Source organism: Cynocephalus volans, chromosome 2 (genome assembly GCF_027409185.1).
Source record: "Cynocephalus volans isolate mCynVol1 chromosome 2, mCynVol1.pri, whole genome shotgun sequence".
NCBI classification, from domain to species: Eukaryota; Metazoa; Chordata; class Mammalia; order Dermoptera; family Cynocephalidae; genus Cynocephalus; species Cynocephalus volans.
The window spans coordinates 223,691,313-223,705,965 of NC_084461.1; the positions used below are offsets into that span (position 1 = coordinate 223,691,313).

Below are 14,653 nucleotides of genomic sequence, written 5' to 3' on the forward strand. Positions count from 1 at the left end.
TCCCAACTGAAGGTGGCAGCCACCCGTCAGGTCAAGCCCGCTACTGCTGTGTGGGAATGTGGGCCCAGTACAGCCAGCCCCTTTCCATTTTCTAGAAGATGCTAGCTATTTGGAATTTTGTGAGGAATTTCCCAACTTGAAACATCATGTGGGCTAAACAGAGTGTGTATGAGGCCAAACACAGCCTTTCAGGCACTAGCTGGACTCTAAGGGTGTCCAACAGGGCCCAGGCCCAGGGAGCCACGCACCAGGCAGACCAGTAGAGCCCTGGTCTTGCCACCATGCAGGACCTCCAGACATTTCATGGGAACCCTGGTTGGGGTTTTGTGCCCCCATCTCAGTTTATTTAATATTTATTGTATTTTTACAGCCTGATAGTGAGTCTTAGCATGGTAAGATTCTATTTGGGAAGTTTCTGCAGTTGCAATCAGGTTGGCTCCTGGACCTTCCCCCGTTCATCAGTGTCAGGCAAGGGCCAGTGGACCGCAAGTCCCTCTTCTGTTGTTGAACACAGGAATGTTCAAGCTCTGGGGGACCCATAGAGACCTGGTCAGAGTGGAGCCACTCACTCACTAGTCCTCTCTCTCTGTAGTGATTCAAACACATCCTTCTACACCTTCCACACCAGCGAGTCAGCTTCTGTGTCCGCACAGCTCTGGGCAGCTGGGGGGGGATTAGTAGCAAGACAGAGGGCCGGCTGGAACCCACCTGCCAGACAGCCTCGGTCAGCCACCTGAGGCACCCCATCTCATCAGCCAGGCCAGAGGTCATACCGCTCAGGAGCCCTGGTCACTTTGGCCTTGATGGGAGGCATCTTCTGGCTTCTGGGGCAGGCAGTGCTGGGCTGCCCGTGACAACCGGGAATGGCACCTGCCTCACACTCCGCCTTCCCTTGGCCTGCCCACCCCCACATGGGCTCTGACTCCTGGTTCCCCACCCCTCCTGCTGCCAGGAGCCGCTTTCTCTGACACTTTCTTATCCTGCCTGCCCCTAGCCCGCCCACCCCATGCCAACACAGTTCCTCACCACTTCTCTCATGGCTCTGAGCTGCCCCCCCGCCCCACCCCGCCCCACCCCACCCCACCCCACCCCACCTTGCCATCTGGTTCTGCTGTCTCTTTTCTCGCTTGAGCAGTAAGTCCCACCACACTGGGCCCAGGCTCAGCCTGGTTCTGCATCCCCCCAGCCAGGCGCAGTGCGGTAGCTGTGTGTTGTCATAGGATGACTAACCAGCAGGTGCAGGCCTGGGGCAAGCTGGGATGAGTCCTGAGTCCTGAGCTCCTGTGTGCTGGGCAGGGGGCAAGGCAAACAGAGCTGGGGGGTTTTGATCTATGTTGCCAAGTGAGGAGTTGGCACCTACTTCAGTTTTCCTGGCAGAGGCATGGGGAATGGTTGGAGGGTGTTCTGGCTGGGACTCTGTTCTGTTTCAGCATCACCTGGGAACTGATTAGAAATGAACATTCTTACCACCCCCCTCCCCACGGCCTGCTGAATCAGGAGCTCTGAGTCTCCCATCTGTGCCGTAACAGTCCCTTCAGGGCATTCTGAGCAAAAGGTCAAGTTTGAGAACCTTTAGTAAAAGCTTGATCTTGACACTTGGGATTCCCCAAGATAATCCTCTCTGTAGAACAGCTGTGTGGGGAGCAGGGCTGGGAAGCCCCAAGCCAGCACCCTGTGCTTATGTGTGTGGGACAGTCCATGTGGAGAAGTGGGGGACTCCGCATCAGGGAAGAGATGTCCCCGACAGCCTGCAGTGGTAGGAAGGTAACCCGCTTGGGGAATTTTCATGTTCCTAAACCTAAAGAGGATGTGAGGATCTGACATGATCTCCATGTAGCCAGAAAGCACCTTCTGTAGCCCTGACAGCCAAGGGGGTGCCAGTCTGAGGAAGTGTTCATCTTTTTATGGTGACAACCACCATAAAGACTAGGCTGTAGGCCTGGGAGACAGAGTTCTGAAGCTGATAAGCACAGCTGGTTCCTGGGGCACCACGCCCCTCAGGGTCTCAGCAAGGGCACGTGACCCACCACCACCCATCCGAAAGATTGCAGACCCAGGACCTCCTGGGCCTCTGGGACCTACACAGTACTTGCTGCAGAGCCATCTGAGGCCAGCTCTCGTTGGGTGCCCCAGGCCCCAAGAGCTGGGCAGATAGAGGGACTGACAATTCTACTGGGATCCTCCAGTGCACCAGGCATTTGGCCTCTATTTTATTTATTGTAATACAAGAGCTTTGCAATGTAGTAGTGACCACTTCCCAGGCAAAGAGACTCGGGATCTCAGAGTTTAAGTCCTTAGTACAAGGTCACAGTGCAGTAAATGAAAGATGCCGGCATGGCTCCAAGGTCTGAGTACAACTGTTTATAATGCAGTGATGCCATTTCCAGCATTAAGCTTTGGAAGTCTTTGAAGGTCTTGATTGAGTATCACTGAACAAATCTCAGGGACACAGGAAGCTGTTTGTCACCCTCAATCCGCAGTCTTCAGGCTGCTGGGGGCTGCCCACCCTGGTGTATCCTCACAGGGCTGTGTGGGGCCCTGGAAGAGAACCTTCTGTGTGGTCGCTGGGCCTCCCCTGTAGCAACTGCAGCCTGAGCACCTCAGTTTGGGGCTCGTTCCCTTCCACTGCCTCATCTGCAGAACTTGGAGAGACAAAGTGCATCTGTAGGCAGGGGCCACGTCCTGGGGCAAGTGTTTCTCTGTGAACCTTCCCCCAGATTTCTAAGGATTAGGGGAAAGGATTCCCCTCTCAGGAGGCTGAGGCTCCAGCTTCCTTTGTATAAACCTTGCCTTTGGGATAATTTTGCTTGTATTATGATGGAAAGCATAAGTAACTGGGAGCAATCTGCCTTTTGAAGACGGCAAAGGGTTTTAACAAGGCTAGTTAGTGTCTCAAAAAAAAAAAAGCAGAACACCTGGAAATACCGGTGTGTAAACCTATCGCTCTCAACTAACAGTGTGGGCAGGAGGCTGCAGGACCCTCATCCTGGACGTGCACCTGTGAGACCCCCACCGCCTGGCATGCAGTTGTCAGCAAGCTCAGGGGCTCCCCCTGGTGGCCATGAGCACACACCACACCCAGCCCCACTCCCCAGCCCCAGGCCCTGAGCAACATGAGAAACGATAGGAGCTTCCCCTGCCAGGGTCTCTGTTCCTCCCAGGAGTGCAGAGAGCCAGGATCTTTTCCTGGGAGGGCTTCCCACCCCCTCTCCTAAGACCTGACAGAGCCCCATGGACATCTACTGTGTCCCATGATCTGCCCCATGAGTGGGGGAGAATGTGACCACTTGGTAGAACCCCCCCACCCCACCGCGTAGGAGGACTTGTGAAGGGAAAGGAATTCTGCTAGGCTGCACTGTCCTCAGGAGTTTGGACACTACCAGAAGCCCCTGCCCCCAGCCCTTTATTCTATTTGAGGGGAACACCTTCTGAAGGTGCCATTAACTTCTTTCACATGAGGGGGATTTTAGCAGGGCAGCCCAGAGCCCGGGGTCTCCTCACCCTGTCTGACCTCCCTTAGCATGGGGGGAGTCCGCAAGTGTCATCTAGTTGCTAGACACCTCCCTCTGGCCTAGGTTTCATGCCACCTTGCAAGAGAAGCCGCAGCAAGGCTGGGCCCAGCAAGCCTGGCCCATCCAGCCCCAGCCAGGTGCCTGCTTGGTCAGCCAGCCCTGCCCATCGCTCCTAAGGATCTTCTGGCTAAAGGCTGCCCCACAGATATATGCCAGAGAAGGTCAGGGACCCGCAGGTTTGAGGCGACCAAAGAGACCAGCAGGCTGTGATAGATACAAACATATGTTTATGGTTCTTCTAACTCTATCTCCAAGGTCATTTGTCCAGTTTCCCCAACCCTGTGGGGTGTGAAAAACAGGCACTGATGTCCCCATTTTATAGGTAAAGACGCTGAGTAAATTGCTTGTCAGAAACTTTGTCTGTTTAGTGTGTGGTTTACATTCTGTCTCCCCAGAAAACACACATAAGAGGACAAATAAACATTGAACAAGTCCGAAGCAATTAAAATAGCTGCAAAAAAGAAAGAAAACAGATGGACAGTTCACAGAACAAGGAAGTGGAGCAGACTCAAGCAGACCCCGTGAGCGCAGCTGCAGCCCCCAGCTCCTCCTCCTCCTCTCCCCTTTCTCTGCCCCTTCCCTCCTGAGAGGGTCAGCCAGCTCCAGCCTGGCCCATGGGAGCGGGGTGATGGGTCCTCCGGCCTTGCTTATTGTTTCAAGTTCTCTGAGGCCACACCTGCCACTCTGAGGAAGGAAATCCTCCCTCTCCATTCCCCACCCTCACCCCCTTGCTTGCCAGATGCCTCCAGGAACTAGGGTTCTCTAGGCCACAGGGACCCAGGGCTGGCCCAGTCTGGCCTGGGCCTTAGAATATCTGGACTTGCCTGGTGTGGGGCAGCTGGAAAACACCCTGCTCTTTGCCCACAGCTGAGAGCCTGACCTTGCAGTGAGGTCCCTGGGTGGAGACAGTGGTTAGGGGAATGGACGGGTGGGGACCCGGCCACTGGGTCCAGGATTTTGGCAGCCTGCAGGCTGAGTGGTATAGATTCCGTCTTGGCCTCCGCATGGGGAACTCTCCTAATGCCACAACAGGACTTATGAGTGGGGTGCCCTGGGTGTGCCCAGGTGACAGGCCCCCTTGGAACACAGTGGTGCACTTGCTGAGGGCCTATGTTTTCTCTCGAGCCTCATGGAACATGGACTCTGAAGGTGGGGACCAAGAAGCTGACTTGGAGTGCCCAGAGCCTTGCTCTGAAACCCCCTGGGGGGCTAATACCCATCCCCTGTCCCGTATCCCTACCCCTGGTTTCCCCACCCGTGATGGCAGGAGCTACTCAGTGTATGGGCTGGTTACATGCATTTACTGGGCAGATCAGCCAGGGAGGCAGGTCCCATCCATCATCCCCATTTTACCCATGTGCACACTGAGGAACAGAGACATTAAGTAACTCGCTTCAGCAAGGAGCAGAGCAAATGGGTCAGTAACGTCTCCTGTGAGACAGGCTGTTACGGCTCTTCAGAGCAGTGTCTCACTGTGAATGGCTAAAGCAGGCAGCCCCTACAGAAAAGCATTTCCCTCCCAGAGACCTGCCAGGGGCAGCACCCACCACAGGGGAGGGAGAGACATGTTCCTCGCATGCTCTTTACAGATGCCTTTATGGGGGAGGGGTCAGAGTTCATGGATCACCGGGAGGTGCGAGTAGAGAGTTCTGAGGTTGCTGCTGGTGCAGGGGCTGCAGGGGGAGGCCACGGTCCGGCCAGGCTGCTCAGAAGTCCAGCTAAGCAAGTGGGAGCTCTGGTACCCATCCCATGACAGTCTTGCCAGAAAGAGCCCGGGCGCCCTAGCTTCACAGAGCCTCCCTCTGGGTGTCCCCCTGATCTTGCCACTGTCCATCTGTCTGTGTGAACCCCAGGGGCCAGCAGTGGGGCTAGTCCTCTTTGGCAGGTCTCTCCTACTTGGCTGCTTTTCCTGGGACTCCCCAAATAGCCAGCCCAGGGGGTCAGCAGTGCCAGGTGCAGACAGCGTGGGCTGCTGGCCACTGAAGTGGGTGGTGATGTCCTGTAGTGATGCCGCAGTGCAGCTATTCTCGCAGGCCTGGGCTGGCCGGTGGGGTCGCCTGGGTCGGCCCAGGGCTATAGCTTGGTCCAGCACAGAGGTGGGCTGCGCCAGCTGACAAATAGACTTCACATAGTCATCCAGGCTGGGGGAGGCTGGGGGCTCCTGCCCAGGCCCCCCGGGCAGCATCTCCTCCGAGGTCTCCCGAATTGTGGGCAGATGAGCCACGGAAAACAAAAGCCGGGACCTCATCCTTGCTGGCGAGGGGAAGCAGCAACCTGTTTGTCAACAGAAGACAGGTGATGAGGGCATGACAGGACATCCAGACCCCTCCTGTGTCCCCTCACTCATCTGAGGCTGCCTTGAGGGTAGTTTGAAGTTGCAGAGCAAGACCAGGGCTTGGGCTCCTGGGCTCTTCCCTCCTGCTAACATTAAGTCCATGTGCCTAAGACTTTATTATTAAGAACGTGCACAATTAAGAGAACCCAACCTAACAAACAGGGAGACAGAGGAAACCAGGGTTTAAAACCAGTATCTGCCATGCACTGACCTTGGGGTCTTCAGCAAGGTCACCTCTCCAAGCCTCCATTTATTCACCCATAAAACAGGGTTATAAATACCCGCCTGGCAGGGATGTTGTGAGAAACAAATTAAATGACACTTCAATTCCTCTGCAAATACAAAGCCCTCTGCAGAAAGCTGCAATTATCACTGCGTGTCCCTAGTGTCTAACCCGTAGTAAGTCTGTGCAGGTCCAGTCTGAGAACTGCCATCGAAGATAAGCAAAGCCCTTGTGTTTTGTCTCAAACCAGAGGACAGTTGCTTTCTCTTACCTGTAGCTGAAAGGGTCTGGGGGTGGCAGGGAGGCTGGAAGAGCAAGGACAGATGAATCCAAAGGAAGACCCCAGAAAGCTCAGGGAGAAGGCAAGGGATCTGGCGTGGGATCGCTGAGAGGTGGGGCACAGTGAGGACGGTGTGCTGAGGCCACCGTCCACCACAGAAGGCTCCTCCCTGAGCTGTCTGGAGAACCTCAGGCCTGGCAGCTGCTTTTATACCTTCCCACCAGTCATCAGTTACTGTCATGAAGGCCAAAAATAGCAGCACTCAGGAAGGCTCTCTGAGGAAAACAGCCCTGCAGGCGGGGCCTGACTCAGCTGCCAGCCTGGAGCTGTGTTTGTGCCTGTCGGAGACTTGGGAACGTTTACACTGTGGGGAGAGGGGGGCATCACTCCTGGCCACCTCAAGGCTGCTGGGAGAGTCAGGGGGCTCCACCCAGCTCCCACAGGCTGGCCCAGTGTCTGCCACCACTGCCTCGAGGTGTTCCCCACTATGCATCACACCAGCACCCCCAGCACCCCAGGACCCTCAGCCTTTGGCTGGTCCTTGCAGAGCCCTGGGCTTGCGCCTGTGAGGCTGAGACAGTCCTCAGGCGACCTTGATGAGACACCAGCCATGCAGGGCCCCAGCCCAGAAGCGGCTGAGGCCAGGCTACTGAGTCTGCTCCACGCGAGGCACGCCCACCTTGGGCTGGGACCAAGGGCAGCTTGCAGGGCCTGGCCCTGGTCTTGCTACATCTCAGATGTGATGTTTTCAAAGGAGAATTTTTTCATTTGTTTGCCAGGTGCATAGTGCTACCATATGCCAGTGACTGCTCTAGGCACAGGGAATATAGCAGGGAACAAAGTCATTGCCCCAGAGCTCCAGTGCTAGTGAGGGAGACAATTGAGCCATCGATGGATGGGTGCTGTGATTTCAGGGTCCTGAGGACAGCAGCAAAGAACAGTGCAGCAGCATGGCAGAACAGGGGACAGGCTGCCGCTGCAGTTAGAACAGCCGGGAGTGTCTTCCCTAAGAGGGGACATCGGAGCAGAGATCTGAAAAAATTGGGGCAGGGGACCCAGGCCCTCGACCTGTTTCTGCCAGCACACACTTCCCCACATATGTGGCAAGGGCGGCCCAGTAGCCTGGTGGTCTCTGCTGTGGCCCCACCATCCCTGGTTTGATCGGAGACAACTGCAAGCTAACAGGGCCCCCTCCATTCAGGCTGAGGGGAGGGTGGGTGTTGGTGGGTGAGTGTGCTGGGGGCAGGCACACTTGGCCTGAGTCACGTGGGGCCAGCCCGGCCTCCCAACCTCGAGGCAGCCCCTCACTCTGCAGCAGCACTCCCCACCCCCAAGTCCCAGAGGACTGCCCATCCTCCACTGCATGGTCCCCTGAGTCTTCTGCCCCTGGGGTCTCTGAAGGCCCAGCCTCAGTGTGTCCAGCCCCTGCCCTGCCCAGCTACTCCCCTTTCTCCTCACCCTGGATCAGGACGGGTTCCCCTCCTGTGTGTCTCCTCCTCCGGCTGTGCCTCACACATGGGCCCCTTAATCTCATTCCCCCTACCTCCCAGGAGCCGCCATCTTCTCCTCAGGACAGCAGTGAGCACAGGAGCCCCCCGGCCACTGGCTCTTTCCACTCTCCCGGGCTTTCTTCAGACTGCCCAGCCACTGCTCTCCTGCCCCTCAGGCAGGGCCTGCTGTCAGGACCATCTGCTCACCCATCTGGTTTGCCCACCTTTAACCATCTTCCAGGGCCCATGCACAATCACCTTCTCCACAAAGCTCCCTCGTGTCTCCCGCTGCTTTCACATGAGAGCCCCTCATGGCCGAGGCCACATCTGCTTCATCTCCCTCCTCTCAGGGTCCAGGGTGCAGCTGGAGGGCAGAGGGTCTCCATGCATGAGCCATCCCTACATGCTCAGATGTTCCATGTGGGGCAGGGGCTCTCTCCCATGACAGAGGCACCCGAGGCCAAGAAAGAAGAACCGAACCCCACCTTGGGTTTTCTCATTATCCCCACGGACCTTTAACTCCTACAGCAATGCTGGCCTTGCCTTGATAGGGAGGGCTGGTCACACATCTGTGCCTGTGCCGCATCAGCGGGTTATCAAGAATAGCTCTGGTTTTTCCTTGTTTGTTTTCTTTTTTAGCAAATAGTACAAGGTCATATCAGAAAGCTGTGTGTGTTTTAGATAAACTTAGAGTACACTGTTTTGTCCAGGGATGGTGGGGTGTTTGAAATAGAAAGTATTACTAACAAACCACAAGATTCTCACTGTGCAGGGCACTTCTGCAAGTGCTGCCAGGGTCATGAAGACGTTTCCACGGGTCTCTGTTCTCATGGAACTTTCCATGCCAACGAGGAGAGAGAAACAGAATTTGTGAATATTTAAAGTGTTGGCTACAAGTACTGCATGCTTCCCCTTACATGAGGAATTTAAAGTACTTAAACTCTCAGAAGCACAGCATAGAATGGTGGTTGCCAGGGGCTGGGAGGAGGGAGAAATGTGGAGTTGTTTCAAGGGCGTAAAGCTTCAGTTATGCAGAATGAGTCAGTTCTGGAGATCTGCTGGAAACCCAGTGCCTGCAGTGAACAATACTGTATTGTGCATACAAATTTTTGTTGTTAAGAGGGTGGGTCTCATGTGAAATGTTTTTTAGCACAATAATGAGTAAATAAATAAATAATAAAATAAATTGCTGGTTGAGATAGTAATGGGAAAATGATGTTTGAAGTTAATTGCCAAAAGACTAGCATCAAAGCAGATTAGGAGCACGTAGCTGGGAGCACTGCAGCTCTGTGGAGAGGGTGGCCTAGAAGGTTTCTTGCAGGTGCTCTGAGGGTGCAAAAAGCAGTCTGGCCAGGCCCAGGTGTGGGGTGATCAGCTGGGCACAGAGAGCCTGGGACTGTCACACAGATACAGGGGCCGGGAATAGGTCAGAGACACAAAATCAAGGGCACGGGGTGCAAGCCAGGGCTGGCCAAGGTGCTGGTGGAGGACTCAGTGGATTAGGACCTCAGGCTTGGTGGCAGGAGAGGAGTCCTGCCATTCGCAGATCTAGGGAAGGGAAACAGGCTGGCTGGGGACACAGGATGAGGGCTGCTGTAGAAATTCTGGTGTTGGTATGTGGTGTGGGTGATGTCCCAGAGGTCATGAGGAAAGCAAGACTGGCTGTCAGGAAAAAGCCAGCTTGGAAATGGGGGTGGGCTTAGTCCAGGCAAGTGGGTGCTACTGTTGTCAGAAATAGTGTGAGAAGAAGGGTGAGGCTGAGACCCTGCTCAAGGTGCAGGCACCTCTGCTCTGGTGACCATGGGAACCACTGCCCAGGCCTGGTGTGGGCAGAGAGGCACCTTGCATGGTGCAGGCAGCCAGGCCGTGCTTTCTCGCCGCAGTGTGGACGTGCCTGCCAGACAGCAGCTGGGTTCCTGTGGGACACCTGACTCAGCCACTCCATCCTGGGCTGTGCCCCTGGCCAGGCATGGGCCAAGCACTGGAAGGCACGCCTCAGGCTTCCTCCCATAGCCTCATGCCCTGGAGCACGTAGAGGCTGGTGGCCCTTCCGTGGGGGAGGAGGGGACTCTCCAGAGGAGGGGGGTGTTTGGGGGCCTGTGTCCAGGGGTCCACTGTCTGAGGAGCACAGGGAGGGTGGCTGCTCTGGGAAGGAGCTGACCTGCATGGACCTCCACAGGAAGAAGGGGCTCTGATCATCGAGGGGCTCCTCAACATCTCCTGGGGACTCCGGCGGCCCATCCGGCTCCAGATGCAGGATGACCGGGAGCGAGTGCACCTCCCCGCAGCCTCGTGGACAACTGGACAGCCCAGCTGCCACCTGTGAGTGTCCAGCCAGGCAGGGCGGGGCTAGGGGGCCTCCACGATACCTGAGTTCAACCCAAATTCCACTGTGTAGGATGTATTGGGGTTTTCCTCAGCCTCAGAGGGAAAGCCCCACTCGTATGGGCCACGAGCATAATACAGCCTCATCCCCAGCATCCCACGACTGCCTCAGTCCACAGGGCCCCAGCACACAGCTCACCCAAGTGGCCTTCCTAGATGACAACCATATCACCTTCTTCCTCCCCACCTCCTTCCTAGAGAATGTTCCAGGCACCTATCACCTCCATTCATGTGTCTCAAACATGCACAGGAGGTACCTTGTTGGCAAGAAGAGAGGGCTGTAGTGGGATAGGGGGCAGGGGGCTCTCAGCACCCCCTGCAAACTCAATATTTCAGAGCATCTCCTCTTGTATCTTAAAAACCCACACAAATGTAGCCTCCAACTACTTTGCTTTGTTTTAATGTCAGAATTTAAGATCAGGTTTATTTGAATATCAGAAGAATGTCTCCATCTGGAAGAAATGGTTTCCTGCCTGTCTTTGTGTTTAATGACGTCCCCCTCCCACACCACACCCCCAGAAGGGGCCATTAGCAGCTCAGCTTTACGAGCTTCTGCCTGTGACAGCTCCTTCTAGGAGGCACACATTCCACACTGTGCCTTCAAATATGCAAATAAAGCTGATGCTCTGAGAGCTCACTGACACCCTGGCACATCCGTAGGCGTCCTTGGTTACTCAAAGTGAGTTTTGAGCCATGCAGAATTATAGTATTACACCAGAAAGGTTGCGAATGGGACTTGTGTCCCACTCCCTGAAGTGAAAGCCATCACAGGTGCAGTCACAGGCAGCAGCCGCAGGCTCTGCCTGTGTCTACCCAGGATGCTCCTTCTGTCTGCTCCTCCCCTGCTCGCCTGTTCCCCCGCACACCAGGCTGTGGCCCTTCATGCCCACTGTTGCTTCTCCATCTGGCCCCGGCTGCCTCGTCTTGGGGTCTGTCCTGCCAAGAGGCCTGGAGGTTGGCTCCTTCAAGGTTACTGCTGCCTGACTCCCTGCCAAGCCCTGGGGAAGCCCACCAAGCCTGCTCGACACAGGACACTGGCTGTGTTACATGTGGTATGTCCATGTGTCAGTGAGATGCAGCCCAGCCCAGACTACTGGGGCCTGCAAGGCCAGGCTCACTGTCCCTCCAGCAGATACTGTGGGATGTCTCAACTCAGCCTGCCTCGCTTCTCTTCGGTGTCCTGCCCTCAGGACTGTGGCCTCTTCTCTTTGGCCTGCACTATCTTCCTCTGCCTGCAGCCGTCTGATCACTGCAACTGTCTCTTTTCAGAAAGGAGCTATCTCCCCAGGAAAAAGGGGTCACCACTGAGGAGCCAGGGGCCCAGCTGGTGCCCAAGGTTGTGAGTTCCAGAGACAGTGCAGGTAAGTGGAGCCTATGGGCTGCCGGGACTGTGTCCTCTGGGTCAGAGAAGAGGAGTTTGGCCCACAAGCATAATCCCTGAGGAACAGCTTTGTGGAGTCACAGGGGGCAGCCTCAGTTGTCTTCGGCAGCTACCCTGATAAACACCTGCTAAATACCCACTCAACATGAGGCACTCTGCCCACATTCTCATCTACTCCTCTTTGTGGAAAAGGAAACAAAGGCTTGCGGGGTGGGTTTGTCAGTGGCCTGAGTCCCCTGCACTGTGCTGCACCACAAAAAAGAGCATCAGCAGAGGCCACTTCCCCCTCTGGCCCCCAGGCCTCCAGGGCTAAGTCCTCATGCTCTGCGACCTGTAACTGCTCATCTGTCCTTTTTTGTGTCGCTTCCCTCAGCACTCAGTGAAGGGCCTGTCCCAGTGTGGGTGCTCAGAGGATGGGGGGGTGCCAAAGACCTCCCTGGGTGCCATGAGACAGAGACCAAGAGGCAAATGGCCTGTGACGTTGTGACACAGGTTACCCTGTCTGGGGTCACTTTTCCTGTCTGCAGACTGCAAATCATCCAAGCTCCGCCCCAGCCTCCAACAAAGGAGCAGCACTAATGTTACCATCTGCAACAGTACTGTGTGGCCACAAGGCACCTCGGAGCCAGCCTACAGATGGCTTGACTGCTGGGGCAGCAGCAGACGCTCTGCCACCATCACTCCACCCTGCCACCCTCTCGTCCATATCTCACTGCAGGGCCCCTGGAGGAGGACGAGAAGACCCCACAGCTGATGCGGACCAAGAGCGATGCCAGCTGTATGGTCCAGAGGAGGCCCAAGTGCCGCACACCCAGCGAGGCCCAGCGGATCCGGCAACACCGGTTCTCCATCAATGGGCACTTTTACAATCACAAGGTGATGTCCCAGCCTGGCCTCTCATCTGGGCTCTGAAGCTGAGATTGTGGGAACCAGACCAAGCACAGACACAGCAGGCCCCATGACGGTCATGTTACAGTCAATCCTCACCATGACCCTGGGAGGGGCTGCTGTCCTCCCATGTCCCCATGAGAAAAGGCTCAGGTAGAGGACAACCTTGCCCATGGTCACAGCAACATAACTTTCCTGTTCATGACCTATGTTTTTCTGCCACACAGTCACTGGCAATCCATTCTCACAAGTCACGTGGATTTTTGGCAAGTAAGCCGTGGGTGCCCAAGCAGTGCCAAGTTTATCTTTAATGAGGCCACTTTCTATGAGGTTCCATCCAAGCTCTATTGATTGTTCCACAGGGACATGGTGTATCCAGCTGCCACTAGCTGAGGTGTGCCCTAGGGCACAAGTGTCTGTCCCAGAGAACCTGGACGGCCCCTGGTTCCCAGCACTCTGCCTTTTGTCCAAGTATGCATTCATTGTACTGACTTCAGGAAAAGATCGCCTTCCCCAGATGACATCAGTGCATAAACAGACTGAACTGTGAGAGGAGAAGTTGATTGTACTATAAATGGAAGGGGTGGTGGGAGGGTGAGGACCCGCATGGAGTGTGCTGTAACAGGCCACATCCTGCCGCACTGGGAAACGAAAGCAGAGCTTCCCAGTGTAAGCACATGCCCTTCTTGTCAGAGTATGACTGACGGGGGGAGGGGGGGAGAATGGCTGGGAAAGGGAGGTCTTGGGATCAGATCTGATAGAGAAAGAAGGCCAGGTTAGGTCTTCCAAGGGCCATTCAAGCCACTCTTGGGGTGCCCTGGACTTTGGGATGAAGACGAATTCAGCCCAGCAAGCTGAAAGGACCCTGCTGTAATCTCCCAAGCTCCCTTCCACCGCCCACCACCTCACCCCACTATGTTTTCAGTAAGCAACCTGCCCTCCAACCCCTGCTGGGTTTGTAGTGTTAATGAATGAGGATGGTGTTACCTTTGCCACGTTCAGGAAAATCCAGGACTATCCAAAAGTAGCGTTTCCTGAGAAAGTGAAGGGGGGCCCGGGATGAAGTTAAGCAGAGGTTAAGAGTGGTGTAGGTTAGCCACAGGACCCATCATATGACTTGGGTATTCTTTAAATCTTGTTCCAAAAGGGGTTTAGTCTGTGAATTGTTAAGCACCGGTTGTTGGTATCTGAATAAATGTTCATATGCCATTTTAAGGAATTGATCGAAAAATTTCAAAGAACATTTCCATGGGTTTAGGCTCTTTCCAGTTCTATATTCCTAAAAAAGGGAGTCTTTGGCTCCATGACTCAAGACAGTGAATTGCGAGTTTTCGCTTTGGTACATTCAGTTCTCTAAGGATCTCACTCATTTCTAAGAGGCGTGTCTGGCACAATAAACTTTATTTTAGTCATTGCAAACATTGCAGGAACAAGATGTCTCAGGCACTTGGTGACCTTTGACGTGAACGGCAGTAAACGGGGAGGGTTCCTTCGTTCCCACCTAATGGCTCTGCAGGAAGAGCTACTGGCCTGCCAGGCGGACACTCTGGCTTCAGCCTGTAACCCAGTCAGGGCAGCTTTTCCTCCTAGGAGCAGATTGCCTGTGGAATGTGGATCCTGTTCTCTGGGCAAATTCACTGCTTTCTAAACTATGGGACAGTGTCTTAGGCATTTTGGACAGTTGGTTCACATCTCCTGGGTGAGTACAGGCTCCCAAAGAGAAACCCTACACAGAAGCCCTTCTTACCTGCTCTGCATCCACACTGAATTAGTGTTCTTAGAAATTAGGGTACAAATTCCTTGAGTCACAGACAACAATTAAAAATTAAAAATAGAATTCCTACCACTGACTCCCCGGGGCAGTTGCTCCAGGTTTTCTTTCTTAGAACTGTGCACTGTTACTTCACTCAGTCATTTTCGAAAACTGTTCTGACTCGCAGTGATGTTGGTTTTGTTTCCAGACTGGGTAAAAACCTGTAGCTGATCCCGCTGCTTTGCCCGCTCCGTTGGAGTCAGGTGTGTTCTATTAGAGAGAAACCTTTTGCGGCTAGAGATGAGAGAGCAGCCATGGGACCTTAGTCCCCACTTGGAGTTGCTTA

General features: G+C 54.8%; 2 protein-coding genes across 5 annotated transcripts in view; one reads left to right on the top strand and one right to left on the bottom strand.

Annotated features, from left to right (window-relative positions):
• RASSF4 (Ras association domain family member 4) overlaps positions 1 to 14,653 on the top strand; it is a 32,382-nt gene that overhangs the window by 10,776 nt on the left and 6,953 nt on the right. For all 4 annotated transcript variants that reach the window (XM_063085463.1, XM_063085462.1, XM_063085465.1 and 1 more), the window contains 3 exons: positions 10,080 to 10,222; positions 11,555 to 11,646; positions 12,385 to 12,542. In XM_063085463.1, coding sequence (XP_062941533.1) covers positions 10,080 to 10,222; positions 11,555 to 11,646; positions 12,385 to 12,542 — 393 coding nt within the window. The remainder of the gene's footprint in view (positions 1 to 10,079; positions 10,223 to 11,554; positions 11,647 to 12,384; positions 12,543 to 14,653) is intronic.
• Positions 4,855 to 6,575, bottom strand: DEPP1 (DEPP autophagy regulator 1). The gene is made up of 2 exons (XM_063085466.1): positions 6,402 to 6,575; positions 4,855 to 5,846 (listed from the first exon to the last, which is right to left on the bottom strand). The coding sequence occupies exon 2, from the start codon at positions 5,818 to 5,820 to the stop codon at positions 5,182 to 5,184; it is 639 nt and encodes a 212-aa protein (XP_062941536.1). The 5' UTR covers positions 5,821 to 5,846; positions 6,402 to 6,575; the 3' UTR covers positions 4,855 to 5,181.

Coding starts and splice junctions, on each gene's coding strand:
- DEPP1 (XM_063085466.1), bottom strand. CDS start 5,820: ATGAGGTCCCGGCTTTTGTTTTCCGTGGCTCATCTGCCCACAATTCGG.